Here is a 20,033-nt window from a genome sequence, read left to right as displayed (position 1 = left end):
ATTCCTTCCCTGAAACTTTATTCCACGTTATTCAGAATATGCTTTTCAGTGATGAATTCTTGAAGACAAGGAAACACTACCTTATGTTAAGCAGTTGGGTTCCTTTCTACATAACAAAAACAACCAGAATGTGCCATTCTTAATGTAGTCACGTCTAATAATAGTTAACATGTGAAGCTTTTCATGGTGTGGAAGTCAGTTTCTATAATTCAGTATATACTTAAAAACACAGGAACAATTGATTGAAGGATTATTCATGCTGTGCAATATAGAAAAATTAATTTACTATATTGAAATATTATATCCTATGGAAAACAGTATGTTTTGCATACCACTGGATGTCATATGTTTTGATGCATTATCCGCTAAAATAGTCTTTTCCTGTTCATGGCAGCATGATCTAAACCCCAGTCTTTTTGCATATATGTTAATGTTGGATGCATGTACAAAAAGGATATGGGTTAGATTGCACTTGCCCAGCTGCCAACTTACCCAAAGCAGGTACCCTTGTTGCTGTGGGACCTCTTCAGATATCTTAGACTACAACAATGTAGTATAACTTCCCCCTTCAGACAAGGGCAGTGAGTTAGCGTAAAGCTGTTTGCAAGAGTCTTTAGATACAATGATCTGGAATAGTGAAGTACAAAATTTGGATCTGAAGTAGACAAAGGTGCTTCAGAGCTTGCAAAGTACCCTCGGCTTGCATAGGAAAATATATTCTGAGCTGAGGAAGAAGCAATCCTATGTATTTTCCTGGTTATCAAATGGTTATCAGGCAAAGCCAGGACAAAACTCTAGTACTTTAAGAAACACCCAATAGGTGCAATAAGATGTCCACACCATATCCAAAGTATCTTGTCTGTTTTGTATCTACACACCTCCACTCTAGAATCAAAATACTAAGGGCAGCAGTACACAGTCTGATGACCCAAGGATACATGCATCTTTTAGAAACCACCCTGCTCCAAGTTAATGCCTTATTATTTTAATGGATTGAGAAAACAAAACAATGAAATATATGGGGAAAGTTTAATCTTAATTGATTGCAATTTCATAGTTGTCCTATCCCTCTTAGTATACTACTGACAAGCCAAATCCTCTATCTGGATAAGATTGCATACCAATGTTTTAGGGAATGAAGTGAGGGAATGACATAAAACCTAGCCAATAAAATTGGCACTATACATAAATAATTAGTTTTCTAATGCTAGGACCAAATTTTGGGCAAATGACATTGGACATTTATTTATTTTACAAGTATCTGCAGAAGGTCAAGGATTTCCAAGTTATACAGAGTATTGTTTATGTGAACTTTGCAACAGGATTTTCCAGCTAAGCATAAAGTGAGCATGGACTGAAGGGGCATAATCTTAATATATTCTCAGTGTTTTATCAACCATTTTAATCATGTTGAATTTTAATACTCTGACACTCATACTTTAAAAGTTCCCTAATACCCATTTAGATGTATTTTTTAACTTGATTTCCATATATAAAAACAATCTTGATAGTAGCCATTTGCTTTTTTCATGGCAACTAAAGAGTCCATACTGAAGCAAAGAATAAGAATAATCATAGTCCAACATGAATGGAAGAGATTGCAAAATAGGTCTACAATCAGTTATATGTATGTGTATTTTAAGGCAGAATCTGCATTTTACATTGTTAGATGAATAACTCAATCACTTTGTTTAATATATTTCATGGTAAATGTTTAGTTCAATGTACAGAACCGTGATGGTGAACCTATGGCAAATGTGCCTGAAGTGGCATGTTGCCTGGCATGCACAGCATTGCCTGTTCCTCTTCCGAGTTTCTGACACATATGCTTGCACAATGATCAATTGGCCTTCATGCGTGCAGCAATGCTGGAAAGTGGAGAAACCGGTCTTCCATTTTCCGGAGTGAGCATGTGTGCCAAGCCAGCTGATCGTCGCATGCACATACATGCCAGTAACTGGAAGACTAGCATGCCGGTGTGCATGCATATGCCAAAAACAGGAAGTTCATTTTCCGGTGCATGCATGCCCCTGGGCAGCTCCCCTTCTGGATTGCAGCCCCGAGCGCACATGTGCGCTCCCTTTTCGGCACACTGCCGAAAAGGTTCGCCATTACTCATATAGAACGTTTAAACTATAATTATATCATACATTTTATTACCAACAAAATTAGCAGACTGTAAGAATATTGTAAGTATTACTGAATGAACATTTTTATGCCTTTTCTGCAACTAAAAGTTTATCTAAATAACTATTAATGCCTAAATAATATAAGTACGATATTACCACATAGGAACTGTGCTATCCATAACTACATTCACATATCATCTTGTTTGACTGGCCCTGAATTAGTTTTCAGCTTTGGACCTTCTTAACTGTTGCCTGTCATAATATAAATGTCAGATTTGCAGTCTCTGAATCGTCTAAATAAATGTCTGTAGCTTTGCAAAAGGAGATGCATTTTTTGTATTCCCAATCCATGCACAGCCTTTGTAAACTTTGTAAACCAAAGCCAATCTTGAGCTCAGCATTAATAGTTCTTGCACTAGGTTTGAAAAATACAGCTAAGAGTTGCTTAATTATAAACTGTAAATTAACAGATTAGTCCATTCACTGCAAAACTCCAAACTGAAAGAAAGATGCACACTGACCATAATCTGTATTTTCCGGCTCCCAACAATTAGATGGCCAAAAATAGGGTGTCTGCAAAACAAAACAAAGATAGAAAAAGTGACAAAGCAACATATGAAACATATTCTGAATGTCAATGTTGAATCACTGTGAGATGGGCAGCTATAAAATATTATAAAATTAGCTATTTTTGGGAATTATTGATTGAATAAATTTGCATCTTTGAATAACTGTGTCGATTAATTAATTAATTCCATTCAATTTCAATACCACCTTGTTCCCAACAACTCTTTTTATGTGACAATGCTAAGGCTATGAATTTTTGATATTATTGTTGTTGTGTTGTGAGTGTTGTGTTGAGAGTTGAGATGCTGTGGATGGGGCATTAAATGCAAACAAAACCCAAAACCCACTTCTATTAGCACTCCCAATCTGAAATTGTGTAAGTAATCTAATATTAAGCTGAAATCAGTTTCTTCTATAAATAGGAAATCTTGATCTTTTCTAAATATTTTGTATTGCTCTTGAATGCAAGTTGCCTGTCTGTAATGAATAGCTTGAAACCAGGTTTTAGTTACACCTGTTTGTCAAAAGGTCCTAACCTAGGTCTGGAAGTTGAGGCATGCCAACTTTTGGTTTGAAACCAAAAAAGAAAAGAATACCAGTTTCCTTGACTCAACTTCCAGACAACTCTGAGAATCCTCACTGAGATATTGCTCTAGTCTATGCTTTTTCATACAATTAATCTAGCTATGGGTTAGAAGAAAGACAAAAGCTGTAAATAATCTGTAGATTAAAATATAAACAGTGGTGCTGATTATAAAAGGCTAAATGTATAGACTTTCCTAATAGTACTGTTTCCATAATTCATACCCACTGCTCATATTTTCTAGGAGTTCTAGTGAATATACAGTAGATCAGATCATTTAGGAAGCATAAAGTGAGGGAAGACTTCTGCATTAACATAATATTAAGAGACTCTCTGTAGGGAAAATAAAAGTATCTCTACCTGAGGTACATATTGCTTAGACCATCACATTATGAATAGAATTGCTTATTGTTTGGGGTGAATAACTCTACTTCTAATAATTAGTTAAAGTTTAAAAAACAATGCTGTAAAAAACTTACTTGGAACCGATAAAAGGTGCCGTCATCCTTCAGGGTTAGAACATGGTCTGAGATAGGAAAGAAATAACCATGGGCTGCCATAAGCGTTCCCAAATGAAGGGCTTCCACTATACCAGAAGGAGACAAAAACATTGTAATGTTTTATGTTATGCATTTTTTCTACTTGAACAATGTTAGAACCTTTTCTATGGTAGAATTTTCATGAGTCAGTGACAATTTGGCTGATGAAATACTAGTTATAGGAATTATAGGGGGGAAATCATTCTAACAATTAATAGCAATCATAATAATATTAAAATAAGAACGTTTGCCATCATTGTGCATAAGCAGCAATTATGCAATGATGTCTCATGCAAGGACATTCTCATGATGACATTACAAAGCATATGTTGTCATTTGCCCTTGCTCTCATGTCAACACCCACAATTATGATTTTTTTTAAAATTAGTATCCTTGTGTTTACCACTTATTTAGAGCAGCAGGCAACAAGAGAAATCAAACATTACTTTGCATTGAATTTAAATTGGAAAATCTCTATTAAAGAATGCTCCTGGTTTTTTTATTTTTCTGCATAAAAAACCTTGGACATACTATGGTTTATTTACAGTCAGAACAATAAACAATGATTTATTTAAAGTCTGAACAATAAACATGTTATAAAATCAAACATTGGTATTCCACAGCAACAAAGTGCTCTAAGAATATATTTATAAGCCTGAGCCGAGGTGGCGCAGTGGTTAAATGCAGCACTGCAGGCTACTGCTAGATCAGCAGTTCAGCGGTTCAAATCTCACCGGCTCAGGGTTGACTCAGCCTTCCATCCTTCCGAGGTGGGTAAAATGAGGACCCGGATTGTTGGGGGCAATATGCTGACTCTCTGTAAACCGCTTAGAGAGGGCTGAAAGCCCTATGAAGCGGTATATAAGTCTACTGCTATTGCTATTGCTATTCTGCAGTCAATTAATAGGTTTGCTATTCTTTGAATTTGTGTCTCTTGAGATAATCCATTATAATGTTCATTATCACGTAGTTGCTCTTCGTAGGTTAGTTAAAGAAATCCCTCATGGATGACCTTCACTGGTACAACCTTGCTGCAAATCACCACAAGTACAAGGCGGCTTCAAACATGATCCATTTATGAAGAAGCAGAGTCGTATAATAGTGAAGAGGTTGAACTTGGACTGAAGAGATCCATTTTCAAGTCCCTCCTCAACTACAAAGCTTACAGGGTGACATTAGGCCAGTTATTTTCTTTTGAGGTTGCTCTTGTAAGGACAACAGCCTGTACATCAGTGGTGGTTGCAGGCGGTATGCCCTGGTACGGGCATACCAGAGTCTGCCCGGAGCACCATATACCATTCCGGTACGCTGCTCCAGAGGGCCCTCCCACCCACCCGAGCTCTCTACCTGTCTTTTAAGGCTTCTACGCTTCTGCGCACATGCATGGTGCATACAGCGCCTGCACGATGCTCCGCTGAGCAGCTGGAGCATCGTGGAGGCTCACGGAGGTGGTAACACGCATGTGTGTGCTACATGCATCCATGTGGATGCCGCTGTACCGGTTGGAATGGGATCCGGAACCCACCACTGAGATAACATTAGTGCATATTGCCATATGTGCTTCCAAAGGGGGGGGGGGGAAGAATGGTGATGATGAAGAGGATACAAAAACATTAATAAGGCAGCTCCATTCAAAAAGCTTTGTGGTGATAAAAGAGTAACTCAAAGGAGTTATATGAGGCTTCTTCAGCAGTCTTTTATAGTAAAAGCGTATTTTGAAAAATTACTATCACAAAATAAGTTGATTGCAAGATACTTCGACTATTCTGGCCAGCAATCTTGGGGACACATTATTGTTCTTTTTAATAGTAAGCTTGAATACTCCCACTTAACAAAGCTAATGCATATTCAAGAAACCTGTTCTTTTTTAGTTATTACTCCCAAATTAAAACTTAGTCTTGAAGAATGTGGAAATATGCCACAAGAACACTCTACTCTGTGTCCATTTGTGTCTCCTCCATTCTGACCTTAAGCACAGGGGGAGGAAAGCTATAAGTAACTGCTTTCTTCTAAAGATGAGATAGACAAAGCCGGCTGGCAGGCACTGCATGGGACAGGAGCTCCTCCCCCATTTCTACTGTCTCTCCTGCCCTTATTTAGAGTTCCATCTGTTTCATCAGGGCTTGTAAGAAGAAGAGATTGGGAAAAGAATTGTCATCTCCTCCTCCTCCACCTCCTCTTCTCCAAACCTGTCTGGGCATATGGAGAGAGTCCTGCAGAGTTTACTTGTCACCCCTTTTGAGAGGGCTTAGAGTGGGAAAAGAAATAAAGAGGCAATGGAGGCGTATTGCTGTTACCGTTAAGATGATACTGTGAATTAAGCAAGCAAGCAAGCAAATAAAACATAGCACTAAAATTATTCAGCCAAAGTGGAGAATCTGTTGTATTTCTTCTCAAATGATGGAAAGGTTAGTTTTCCTACTGCCAATTTCAGCTACACTGCTTAATATTGGGAACTTTGTACAGAAAAAGGTTGTGACCCATCTCCATTGTTCCAGAGGGTTGAACATGAAATTTGCAGGAAGGCAGATTCTGACTGAACGTTAGGAAAAAAAATCCTAACAATACAAGAATGGAATCAATTATTCTTATAGCTATGAGCTCCCCTTCACTGGATAGTGAAGCTAGATTTATGCCAGAGATGCTTTAAGTGAAGCCTCTGCATTAAGCAGCAGGATAGACTGAGTAGCCTAATGGCTTCTCTCCTTTGGGATTCTATGACTTATCATCATAATGATAACATAGATAATTCAGGTTTGATCCCAGGTACCTCGAGTGAAGAAGACAGTTCACTATTAGACTTCTTTTGATTATGGTAAAGTAGCTTTTCTCAACTTCATAATCTTTAGCCAACATAAGTCATTAGTGAGAAATAAAAATTATTCTTAACAAACCTCAAAGGATGGATAGTCCTAAAATAATCTAATATAATTTTCAGATTCCTTTTTTTCTTTTAATTTCTTTTCCAGATTGCAGATAGTCTTTATTTACTGGCCACTTCGTTTAAAATTAAAGTTACAATAATGTTAAAAAAAACCCACCTAGCTTTGCAACCAATTTTACTACCATCGCAGCATCCCATTTACTCAACATCCAGAGGCTTTGCAACTGATGCACATTTACAATCTGTGCAGAGTCCTGTGATCACGCAATCACAATTTGTATGCTTGACAACTGGCTTGTAAGAAGCAAAATGCCAAGGCTCCAACTAACGAACCCAAGCAAATCAGAACTTTGAGACTTGGCTCCTTCTCAAAGGTCTTCTTTAATGAGTACATCATACTGGCACAGTTTCAATGGAAAGCAAATCTAAATCTTTCCTGTGGTTTCAGTGCAATTAAACTAGGAAATAACCCAATCCCCAAGTGTCACAGGTCAATTTGGCCAATTGGGTTAATTGGTGGGCTCTTCAGACACTCCTTTCCCAACCTTATCTCTTGCCAGTAGAGATGACCCTGGTTCTCATGAGAAAGCTCTTTGTTCTGTCTAGTAATGCAGTTCAACCTCTTTCTGCCTCTGTGTGGCAACTGAGGAGCAGAAAGATGGCTGTCGCCAGGTTCGGTTCGAAGATGACACAAAGCTAATGGAGAACATGGAAGTAAAATTTCAAGTCACTGTCATATGATGTTTCTCTTAATGAAGAAATGGGAAGTGATGTCATAACAGATTATTTTCCACTTAGCAACTGTGGCACTTAGTAACAGAGCAGTGATCCCAGTTATGGTCGCTAAGGGAGGAGTATCTGTATTTCTTCAATTTCCTTTATGGTTACCACTCCCTCTTTATGGATTTATGATGTCTTTCCTCAACTTTCTCCAGTCACACTAGGAAAGTTATTAAAGGATCATTTATCCCAGAATTACAATTTAGAAATTCTTCCCGTGGTTCTTGATCATTTATTAAGTCATTTGTCCATTCATTTTCATTTATTATCAGAAATCAATTTATGATGTTTATTAGTAGCTTTTTTATGTGTTTCTTAAGCACGTAATGCTATTATCCATCATATAAATTACTAAAATAACTGTGTGCGGCAGGGAATAGTCTGTTTTCCTCATTCAAACATGTACCTCTCTCTTAGTAAGGCATCACAGAAGGAACACCTGGAGCAGGAGATAGAATAGGCTCTTTTCATATTGAAATTCAGCTAATAAATACTTGAACTGAAGCCCACAATTACAGTTCCAGAATGACATTCTGAACATAATAGAACATATTTAAATAATGATTTTTCAGTCATATAAATATAGCTTTCATTTCCAAAATACAATTATAGCTTTTGCTTCATGGTTACTATAGCAGTTAAAAGTTCAATATTTTATGTGTGGTGTATTTTGTGAACAGAAAGTTTCAATCTTTCTGGGATACAGTGAAGCAGATTTTTAATTAAAGTGCTTCTCCAATCAACCAAGCAATGTTACTTGGCATTTATTTACTTGGATGATGCACGTAAAGTACATGTTCCCATAACAGAGGCATATCATTTTATTTTACTTATTTAAAGATTAATTATTTATTAAAATATTTCTACTCTGCCCACAATCCTAGGATCCTCACAGCAAGTCACAGCTCTTAAATATACTAGATAAAAATTAAACTAAAGTAAAAATAATAAATTGTTAGAATAATACCAGCAATAAAGAAAAGCAATGGGATTACAGCCAGGTTCCACTGCCAGCTAAAAAGCAATCAACCTCAGCACCAGTCTGGCTTTCAGAGAAAATATTCCCAAACCAGGGATTTTTATACAGAATAGTCCTCACCCGTAGTCTTACCAACTGTGGAAACTGCTCCCTCAACCAAAGTTCACATAATACACACTAGGAGATGTATTATCTCAAGCATCAAGATCCTAAATCATTACAACCTTTAACCTCATTACTAAACCTTGAAGTCCAATTTGCAGGATAAGTATTTTTGAGATTCAGCAGCTGGCATTAGGACATGTTCTTTATTTGTGGAAAACACCCTAAAATGTCAGGAACAATTCAATTTCATTATATATGATTTGAATGGTTGCACTCATGGTCAAGGTTTATTTCTTACCCAGAGAGTAGTGCATTGTATCAGAACGGCTGAAAAACCAAAAGGCCTATAAGCCTTCCAAAACAATGAAATTACTGCTACTTATTATTATTGTAATATACATGCAAAATAATCAGAAAAGGCTATGCCAGGGGTTAAAGGTCCCCAAATCAAATAAGGTAGTGGCATTTCTTCTATGATGACTAAGTAAAAATGGTAGGAGTTATCACACAGGGAAAGATAAAGAGGAAAAGGTAAAGAACATTTTTTCAGGCTCTAAAACCAAGGGCCCTGCTCACTCTGCTTTGGAGCAGCATATTATTATTGCTGAATTTGCCAAGATTGGATGTCTGGATGGGAACAAAACAGAATCGGATAAAGATGAAGCCAAGAATGGAAAAAAAAACAAGTCCTGAATAATAAACTTCCACTCTACTATTATTCCATAATATTTGGGAACTGTTGGAATACAATTTTCATTTGTCTTTAGAAATACCTCTGGAATGACTGCAAAGGTGGGATAGTTTAGGAATAATTGTGCTTTAATAATGGGGAGTTGTTTGCTAATAATCAAGCTGATTTCTAAAATGTAGGTATTAGTATTGTGTGTTCATCCATCATTTCATTTTTTTCCAGTTAATCTCAAGGAACAATACAATCCTGAGTCTAAAATGAAACCTGGATGTCTACTGTACTTTTATCCCACATTTACTCCAACAGCACTATCACAGACCCCAACAACTTTGCATACAGGATTAGAAGTAATTTTGTCTGCTCTTCCTTTAAGTCATCATGATTTATAAGGTGAAAGTAGTAGCAGAACACATTAACTTCCAAGGATGCTCAATTATAGATCTAAAGGTATCATTTTGGAAGAGCAAAACTATAGTGTAAGAGACTGTGGAACTCACACACATCAAAAGGTTTCAGGCTGTCTCTGTAAACACAATTAACCAACACAATGGAAATTTAACACCTTACAATTACTAATTAATTAGTAAGTACAAATAGGGATATTTGTAATCTGTATCTTGTGTAGCCTACTACTACATAACTACCCTTTTTCCCCTTCTCCCTTGCTTCATCTGAATTTAAATCCCACATCAATTTAATACTCCATGGATCTGATGATGTGAGCCACAGCTCACAAAAGCTTATACTTTTTAATAAAATGAGTCAGTTTGAATAGGTATCAAACCTCCTCCTGACTTTTGGCATTTTATCAAGTTATTTAATCTGAATTATTTAATGTGGTCTTCAAAAACTTTGAGTGATCCACCTTTTTGTGTTATTAGAATATTTATGTTTATTTTCAAGATATTTTTTCCAGGAAAATCACCTGCCTCATCAACTTACCTGTACTGTTGATACAGTATAATATATAGATTTTAAAGTTAGCCCTCCATCTTTCCTGTGGCGTGTTTTGCCCCTAACTGATCAACAGGAGGCAGCATATGAATGGTTTCATTCTTACTGAATTTCATCAGATACATATAGACTCTATTATCAGGTTTAGACATCATATAGTCCAACTTCCTTTACTAATAAGTAAGTGGCAAAAATATATACAGTAAATCCACCCACATTCCTGTGAGGTGGGTGGGTGACAAGATTCACAGAATGTATAGCTTGAGTTCATGACATGTATCAACTTGTTTCTCTAGATTGACAGCTTAAAATAAAGAAGACATGCCGTTATTCCTTACCTCCATCTTTTCCCACTTACAAAGTCAGTTATATATTTGACAGATACATATTTGTAGAGTGCCCTACAGAAATGCGCTGTATTTTTAATATTCAAATGGAAGTGTTAAAATTTACCTCTTGTGATATTTTTACAATTTGTGATATAGGGAATCTTAAAATCAAAAGTCACCATAATAGAACATAGAATAATAGAATAGTCCAACCCACTGCTCGAGCAGGAGATCCTATACCATTTCAGACAAATTATTATCCAGTCTCTTTTTGAAAACTTCCAATGATAGAAGCTTTATAACAATAATGAGAATTAAAATATCATAATGTGCCCTCCAAAACCCAGGTCATAATTGTATGCAAAGGGAAGTTTGAAAACTGAAATTTTAATACAGTGTTAGGAGAGCAAGGACCTTGAGCTTGGCTATATGGATGGGTTGCAGGAAGTCACAAGTAGAAATCACAAGTGGAGGGATATAGCTATCTTGCTATTATCACGGAGCATTGATTGATATCAATGTGAGGAACTAATTCCCCTTTCTGGAGAACTGGGATCCTAGCTCCTTCTACTTTTTAGATAAGATGCAGAGTCATTTTCCTGGAAGCGACTCCAGTGCAGTTGGCATTTTAAACGAAGTCACCTTAAGGTAGGAAATGCTCGTTTATGTGAATTATTTTAAGGATTTTCATCCTTCTTCTGCTATAGGAACCAATTGAGTAGACTCTCTCTTTATGCTATGAACATACAAAGCCACATGCAGCTTTAGAAAATGTATATGACAGCTTAATCCCCATTTTATTACCCGAAGAAGAGTTTAAGAATAAGCACTAATTCTCCTATATATCATTATTAATTTATTCACTTTAAAATGTTTGAAAGGCATCTGTTCTCTTGTCATATTATGACACACGGCTCAAGACAATGGAACTAAAAATCAAAGCAATCAAATTTGAAAAGTAAAGTTGTGGATGTTTTGAGGGCATAAGTAAGACAACCTACATCTGAACTATATAAATCTTTTATACCTGCTAAATTAGAAATTCATTCCCTTTATACCCTTGACACTTAATTTAGAATGCTCATTGAACTGCACAAATCAATGCTATTGCAGTAGGAAAAAGAGGGACTGACCTGATACATAATTGGCCTTTAGAATGAAAGGGGAAACCAGTATTATTTCAATTATTAAGGACACTAAGTCCAAAGTAGGTAATGACTCTGATTTTAAAAATCATCATGTTTATACTTGACATTGAATAGATGGGCTAACAGGGGCGTTAATATTATCCTGGCTGCAGGATAACTGCAGCTTGAAAATTGAAGGTAATTTATTTTTTCATGCATTGCTTGCATTAATAATAATAACAATTAATAATTGCATTAGGTGGTGATGGGAAATAGAACGATTGCATGACCACAAGAGATTCCAATTTCAAATGAAAGGAGCTATCATGATACAAAGAAGTGGAGTATGCAGTTTTAAAATAATATCTTTTTGAAAAAAATTTCCTAGCTCTGAAATTTTCAGTCCTTGCTCCAATTCTGTCATAAGCTGACATAAGAAAATTTAGCATTAGCATATAATTAGAAGTATAAGATTAATTGAATGATATTTTTAAAATGATTAATACCACAATCTGTACAGTTGATGTCCCAGATGGTGCTTCTGGCACCTAATGATAGAGGTTTTTAGGTCTTCATTCACCTGTACCATTGATGTATTGGTACACGTGTGGAAGATTAATGCAAGATTACCAGCTAAAGTATTGAAAATTGTATATACAAGCACAGTTACAGGAAGTACTACATGCATTAACAAAAGCAAACTATCTATGCCATTTCAAGTAAACAAAGAATATCATGATAGTTACACATTGATGTGAACATCCAAGACAGACATATTCTACTATTTTTATGTAGATTTTGCAACTCCCTTGTAGTGGGTTCTTAGAGGGGTTAAGATTATTTGTTTGTGTTTGCCCTACATTTGACCATACACCATGGTCATTATTAAATAAACATTGGGATAAAAATCAACATTTAGAAAGGTGGAGAAAAGCCTATATTCCCAACATTGTTCAGCTATAAAACTTAGACTAGAGACCCAACATTTTATTCTTACTCTCTTTTGTGCATTGCAACAATCCTGTCTGAGTTTGCCCACTTCCTCTCTCAATCACTTCTGCAAATGACATGTAAGTTGCTTTTGGGATACAAAGAACCTTCAGAAGGACAAGTTTCATTATGCTGAGTCAGTCACCTTCAATATTCAGAGAAAGAAGTTTCATGTAAGTTTAAGAACTTAAAGAAAGGGGTTTTTTGTTTGTAAATAAGCAGCAAAAGGGTGATTAAAACATTGATTTTGGACAATTAATCAATGGACGAAAGGTCCAGACTGAATGGAAATAAGATTTTGGAACTAATTATAAGAATTCTTTTTTTTTTGTCTAAAATTGTATTAAGACATATGAAGATTATATTTAAAGGAGAAGACCATTGAATATAGAGTAGTAATAGCACTTAGACTTATATATTGCTTCACGGTGCTTTTCAGCCCTCTCTAAGTGGTTTACAGAGTCAGCATATTTCCCCCAACAATCTGGGTCCTCATTTTACTGACCTTGGAAGGATGGAAGGCTGAGTCAACCTTGAGCTGGTAAGGAACAAACCCTGGCAGTCAGCAGAATTAGCCCGCAATACTGCATTCTAGCCACTGTGCCACCATGGCTCAATGTAAGCGCTTTAATTCTGGAAGAATTCAAGGATATTTGGCAACAATGTACTCAAAACTTTCTTTTAAGATTGTTACTTTAAAACAGATTCAAAAGAGATAGAAGATACAAGCTGGAATCAGAATGCTTTGAATAGGGATTCAAAATGACAGGTTATAGGAATGATATTGACAAAAATGTTATATATGACTTATGAAAGTAGCACTAGCTGATATTTTAGTAGCTAAAAAGAACACACAAATAATAAATTAGAAGTGTGATGGATGGGTAGATTTTCACTTTCAAAATAGCAAGTTGGACAACTCTTTTATTTTGGATTTACAAAAAGTATGTGTTATATTATGAAGAAATTCTTGAGTAAAGATAAAGAGAGAATGAAAAGAAACTAGCTTTTGGGCTCTACTTAAGAATTAAGTACTTAAGAATAAACAGCAAGACTTAAAAGCAAAAAAAAGGTTTATAAAGTTGGCTTCGTATATGAATTTTTCTAGCAGATTTTAAAAGTTTTTTTAACCAGGACTATATGATGATTTGTTTATAGATATGATATGGGAAGTAGGGACTTTTTATTGTGTTTTGTATTGTGTTGCATTCTTAGAGAAAATGATAAGCCACGGTGTTAAAAACTGAAAGAAAATCTTAAGGCGGTTCGGGGAGGAGATGATGAGAAAGTGAAAGGAAATTAATTTGTGAAACATTATTTGAAAGAATTAAAGATAAAAATGTTGTTTCTGGTACCTCTGAATGGCATTTTTCATGATTAAGTTTGAATGACAAACTTTAAAGATTTGTTTATAGATATATGATGTGGCATGAAGCAACTTTTTGTTGTACTTTTTAAAAAATGCTAAGTTATAATATAAAGGGATATATACAGTATATTAAAAAGTACAACAAAAAATTACTTCCTTTTTTAAATTCAGAATATTCTGATAATATTTAAATGACTTTTGTTGATTAAGTTTGAATGATATAAAAGCAACATAAATTATCATAATAAACCTAACTTTCTGACTTAATTTCATATGAAAACTAGTAATAGTGCAAAGGTACATTATTGCACAATAACAAAAATTCATTTATACCCATGATGTCAAACTCAAGGCCCAGGGGCTGGATCTGGCCCATGGGGTACTTAGATCTGGCCCGCAGGCCTGCCCTGGAAACAGTGAAGGACCAGCCTGCGGTGGCTCTGCCAGCGAAAACAGAGCTCTGGAGGAACATGCGCAACTGACCCTGGCTCCATTTTCGGCCACAATGTCCTCCTGCAGCCCTCTGCCAATGAAAATGAAGCTCAGGGTAGCCACATGTGACATGCCCAGAGTCCATTTTCTGCTGTCCCAGCCTCCTGAAGCCCTCTGCTAAGGAAAAGGGAGCCTGGAAAGGCCGCATGCAGAGGCTGCATGCAGAGCCTCCCTGAGCTCCATTGTTGCTGTCAAAGGGCTGCAGGAGGCTGTTGCAACCAAAAATGGAGCCTTGATGAGTGATGTTGACCTGGCCATGCCCACCCTGGCCACGCCCCCAGCCACACACACACCCTCCCCCACGACTTAAACACAACCCTAATGCAGCTCTCAATGAAATTGAGTTTGACACCCCTGAAAATATACAATTGCCTTTAGTGCACTTAGCCCACAACAATGAAATACATCTCATCATTCTTAAATTATCTTTTAATTTAACGATTTTTGACCTGATAAAATGAGTGATGAGTAAGACACAACCTAAGTAAGACACAGCCACATACTTCTGCTGAAGATGGAGCATAAAAGATGAAGGCCTAAGAGTTAAACATGAGAGTTTCTCACTTGGGCTACTGTACTTCTCTCCTAAAAGAATACAAAAGGGTTCTTCCAGTCCTAATGCAAAAAAAGAGCAGCATCTCTTTAAATTAAATGTAAAAAATGAAAGCTATATGAATAACGAGAGCTATATGTACTGCTAACACATTCACACCATACAACAGCATTTTAACAGTGTGAAGAGGAGATCTCTCAGTTCTCTGCCCTAAAAAGCAGGAAGCTGTGAGGTACTATCACCCTTGACATTAAAAGCACCCTTGCTGCTCAACTGCTAGGTGCTTCTGCAAAGGATTTGAAAACACATATCTCCATAGCCAAAGGAAGCAGCAGTGCCAGACACTGTGTGGAATTCACATCAATATCTACATTCACATCTATATCTGCATCTACATTTATATCCAGTGAGTGTGGAGAGACAAAGAGGGACAGAAAAAAAAGAGAGTGCATTTTACAAAGGAATTTGCAATCTTTCTCTCAATAGCCAGAGCAAATTTTACACAAGCCAAAAAGTTGTCTGTATCAATAGAGCTTAAATCTAGCTCCCTAGCCTCAAAAACAGCAAGATAGTATTGATCGTGTATCCATGAGAGATTATAGAAATATTTCCATGCTAAATGCCTGAAAGAGTAATAACTGTTTAATATTACAACTTGGATTCAAAGTCCTCTATGTTCAAAAATACTGCAAAGAGAGAAATATGAAGAAGAAATTAGATAATCATTTGTCTGGAAGGTATAACCTCCTGACTGAGTAGGAGGTTGGATAAGAAGACCTCCAAGGTCCCTTCCAGCCCTGTTATTCTATATTCTACATTTTATATTCTACCAAACATGTGTCAGGTCGGTGGTAAAGTTGAAATTTAGCTCTGTTTTCTTGCCTTTCTCTATCTTTTCCCCTCCTCTCTCTGTATACTGCATATTTTCCAAACTCAGAAAACCATTTTCTGCATTAGAGGAGGGGGGGGGAGAATCCCTGAAAGCAACAATAAACTGAGGAATGACAACACATGAACATTCTTCAAAATCCCAATAGAACAACAATTTTTATCCCTTGCTTAAAACAGTGTAAATCAATCTCACCTTGTCTGCAACAATCAGGGTGCCGCTATCAAAGATGCCCCATTTTTAATTCCCAACAATCTAGTCTAATTATGGATTTTCCAGTAAGGATTGTAAACTATGGAGCATTCATGAAGATAATCCTGTGCATCCTACACACAATCTAGGAATATGTGGATGAAAACTGATCCTATGATTTGTGCCAAAAAAGAAACACAAGCTTGAAACTGTGGCTACAGAAGTTTAGTTACTGCAATTTCTATGAGGTGTAGTTTCAGAATGTTTTCAAGGGCAATCCCATGTCCTACGTTATTCTAAATAAGAGGTGATTAAGGTATGAGTCATTCTAGCCAGATCCTTTTTCCCTAAATAGTGTGTAGCTGGTAAATAAAACTATGCAGAGGCGTTTTCAACCATTCTTGCTATCCGAGTCCCAGACGATTGACAGAATCCAAAGTCATGTGCAAATTGGAAACCTGACCTTTTAGAGATACTGCTGCCCTAACTTGAATGGGATAGATTCCTCACTACCCTGTTTGATTGTCTACTGATCAAGAGAATTTCCTCCATGCCGGGGGAACTTCACTTTCTTCACCATGTCTAATCCCTCATTGCATTGAAGGGTACAGTTCAAAGACTCCACCTTAGGCTCCTTAGCAACATTTCAGACGATACAGAATTTGCTGTTATTCAGTGCATTGTTATGATCTAATCCCTGATGTGTGGATAACCTTCCTCAGTATCTTCATGTACACATTAAAAAAAGAGTACAATGCACACTATAGATCTAAGAATTTCTACAGGATAAAAGAAAGAGGTTTTACTGCATCATTTTCTCGAAAAACTGAAAAATTGTCTCCACATCTAGTATTAATAAGAATTCTCAAAAAGTTTCTAGTCACTGATTGTGGGAATTGCTGTTGAAAATTCCATTAAAACTGGGCCCGGTTCCCAGAACATTCAGTCTGTAAAATATCTATGGTTCTTTTTACTCTGCTGGTTGGGTTAGAATACAAATTGAAGAGTTCTGTATGATGATATTCAAAGTGAGTCAGTTTGGTTTAGTAGTTAAGGCTCCAAGCTAGAAACTAGGAGACCATGATCTCTAGTCCCACCTTAGGCATGAAAGCCAGCTGGGTGACTTTGGGCCAATCACTTTCCCTTTGCCCATCTCACTTCACAGAATCGTGGTTGTGGGGAAAATAGGAGAAGGAAGACGTGTTAGGTATATCCTCATAAAACTAATAAAGGCATGATATAAATAAATGAGAAGATTAAGATCCAGAATGATCCAATATAAGACAATTTAATGGGAGAAATTGGAATGGAAATAAGCAATGACAAAAAAGAGGATAGAAACAATATTCTCATCTTTTTGCTAATGATCTCTAGGAACGGACTCTGGGGAATGGATAGAGTCATATCTTATAGCTTTCTAGTTTTCTTTTAAATTATAGGCCTATAGTATATATAACAGAATTTTCTCTTTTAAAATGTTTGTTTACTCTTTCCATCAGCAGAAATCTCGAATGAATGAATTGAAACTCTTTGGATTTCAATTTCCCCCCCACCCCCAAACATATAAGAGTTTTTAGATTTTACAACATTATTTCATTTTACAAGTGTTGCTATTTTTTATATTGAATATTTCTCTTGTGCCTATTTTAATCATGACATCATAAAAAATCCCAAAGTACTTTGAATGATTAATATAATATGCATTCAGTGACTGTATCTTTATCTAACGCAGCCCCTCTAGGGAATGGAATGGGATGGGAAGACATGCTAGTAAGAAGATTTTCTCTTTTCCAGTGGTGGGTTCCTAGCATGCTGGCCTGGATCACAGAACTGGCAGCGACCCAGGCTGGCCACACCTCCAAACCAGTTCCCCAGTCACCCTGGTTGCCACTGCCATCTTGTTTTTGAGTTCTGTGCATGTGGAACGAACTCCCCGTGGAGATTCGGACCCTCACCACCCTCCAGTCCTTCTGCACCGCTTTAAAGATCTGGCTGTCCCGGCTGGCCTGGGGTTAAGATTCTAACCCCCCCCCCAATTGTGTGACTGTTGTGTTTTCTTTTAATATGTTGTATTGTCTTCATGTGGAAATTGTTTGTCCTTCCCCCCCTTCCCCTTTTTTGAACTGTGAGCCGCCCTGAGTCCCCCCAGGGAAAAGGGCGGCATACAAATAAAGGGAAATGAAATGAAATGAAATGAAATTTATATTGAAGCGCACCCACGAGTGAACCAGCAGTAACGCTGGCTAGAACCCACCTCTGTTCTGTTCCCTCTGCAATCAACCTGAATTGACATTGGGACAGAGTTATAGAAAACCATTAAGAGAAAAGATTCTACATTTTGATATTTTCATAAACTTTATCCTTGATATGGAATGACATATAAAAGAAAGGGCTAATTTAATTGATATAATTCATGAGTTGGAAGCATTTTTAAAGCCACAATCTTTCATTATGAGCAAGCTCTGATTTTATCTGAAGGCAAAAATTGGTATGTTTCTTAATCTGGAGTCAACCCAAAAATTCCAGAATCCTCAAGATTTCCTAAACAAAAATATTACATACTATGATTAAACAATCATAAAGAACAAATTTAAAAGGTTTGCAGGGACAAAGTGGAAGGTAATTGATACCATTGGACCTGGGTACCTGAGAGACCGCCTCCTGCTGATTACCTCTCTCAGACCAATTAGATCGCACAGGTTGGGTCTCCTCCGGATTCCATCTGCCAGCCAATGTCGGCTGGCGACTCCCCGGGGGAGGGCCTTCTCTGTTGCAGCTCCGACCCTCTGGAACGAGCTCCCTGTTGAGATCCGGACCCTTACTACCCTCCCGGCCTTCCGCAAAGCCACCAAGTCCTGGCTGTTCCAGCAGGCTAGGGGGAGCTGAGAAGCATCTACCTCCACGGAAATTGTGAATGTTGTTTTTGTTTTTAATATGTTGTCTTTGTCTCATTCCCCCCTTTCCCTTGTCTTTTGTGAGCCGCCCGGAGTCCTCCGGGAGTGGGCGGCATACAAGACAAATAAATAAATAAATAATAATAATAATAATAATAATAATAATAATAATAATAATAAAATTAAAGTGATGCATTTACCTGGATCTTCTATCGACAAATTCTTTGTTAACCACTGAACAATGTCTGAACCTAGGAAAAAATATATATAATATAATTAGAATGCACTTGCTATAAATTAGCCACATTTTACTGTCATTTTAAAAGCAAAGCAAAAGTTGGCTTTCCCAATAAATTTGTTTATTAATATATAATATAAAGAGGAAACATATGGATGTGGTGGTTCAGTTGCAAAGACCCTGAGCTTGTCAATCAGAAAGGTCAGCAGTTCGGCAGTTTGAATCCCTAGCGCTGTGTAATGGGGTGACCCCCATCACTTGTCCCAGCTTCTGCCAACATAGCAGTTTAAAAGCATGTAAAAATGCAACTAGAAAAATAGGAACCACCTTTGGTGAGAAGGTAACAGCATTCCATGTGCCTTTGGCATTTAGTCATGCCAGCCAAATGACCACGGAGACATGGTGGGGTTAGGGTTAGGGGCTGTATCAGAGAGCAGAAGGGAGAGTCCCTTTAGCTGTGGAAGCACAGTTAAAAACTGAAGAACAAACTCCACATATTATTGAACCCCTTAGAGATGGAATAGTTCAAACAAATAAATAAGAGAAGCCAACTCACTTTGCTAAGAAAGGATCAATAATTACAAAACTCCTTCTGAAAACAACTGTTGTCCAATAATCTAACTTTTCTAGTGAATCACATAACTACGTCTCTGATCATGATGTTAATTATTAGCAGCAATTTGTGGGAAAGGTCAGTCATTAATTTATCCAATTCCCCTACTGTTTCAGGATATTTAATCCAGATCATG

The 20,033-nt window shown here is 36.9% G+C and overlaps 1 protein-coding gene across 5 annotated transcripts in view; it reads right to left on the bottom strand.

Moving 5' to 3' along the window:
- Positions 1-20,033, bottom strand: part of RGS7 (regulator of G protein signaling 7) — a 182,596-nt gene that overhangs the window by 45,850 nt on the left and 116,713 nt on the right. For all 5 annotated transcript variants that reach the window (XM_087718041.1, XM_087718042.1, XM_087718043.1 and 2 more), the window contains 3 exons: positions 19,247-19,297; positions 3,759-3,865; positions 2,651-2,702 (listed from right to left, as the gene is read on the bottom strand). In XM_087718041.1, coding sequence (XP_087574167.1) covers positions 2,651-2,702; positions 3,759-3,865; positions 19,247-19,297 — 210 coding nt within the window. The remainder of the gene's footprint in view (positions 1-2,650; positions 2,703-3,758; positions 3,866-19,246; positions 19,298-20,033) is intronic.

Source organism: Thamnophis sirtalis, unplaced genomic scaffold (genome assembly GCF_051295495.1).
Source record: "Thamnophis sirtalis isolate CommonGarterSnake01/CBP01778 unplaced genomic scaffold, rThaSir2_p1.2 scaffold_6, whole genome shotgun sequence".
Taxonomy (NCBI): Eukaryota; Metazoa; Chordata; class Lepidosauria; order Squamata; family Natricidae; genus Thamnophis; species Thamnophis sirtalis.
The sequence above is the reverse complement of the archived record's forward strand: the minus strand, read 5'-3'. Positions and strand labels throughout refer to the sequence as shown.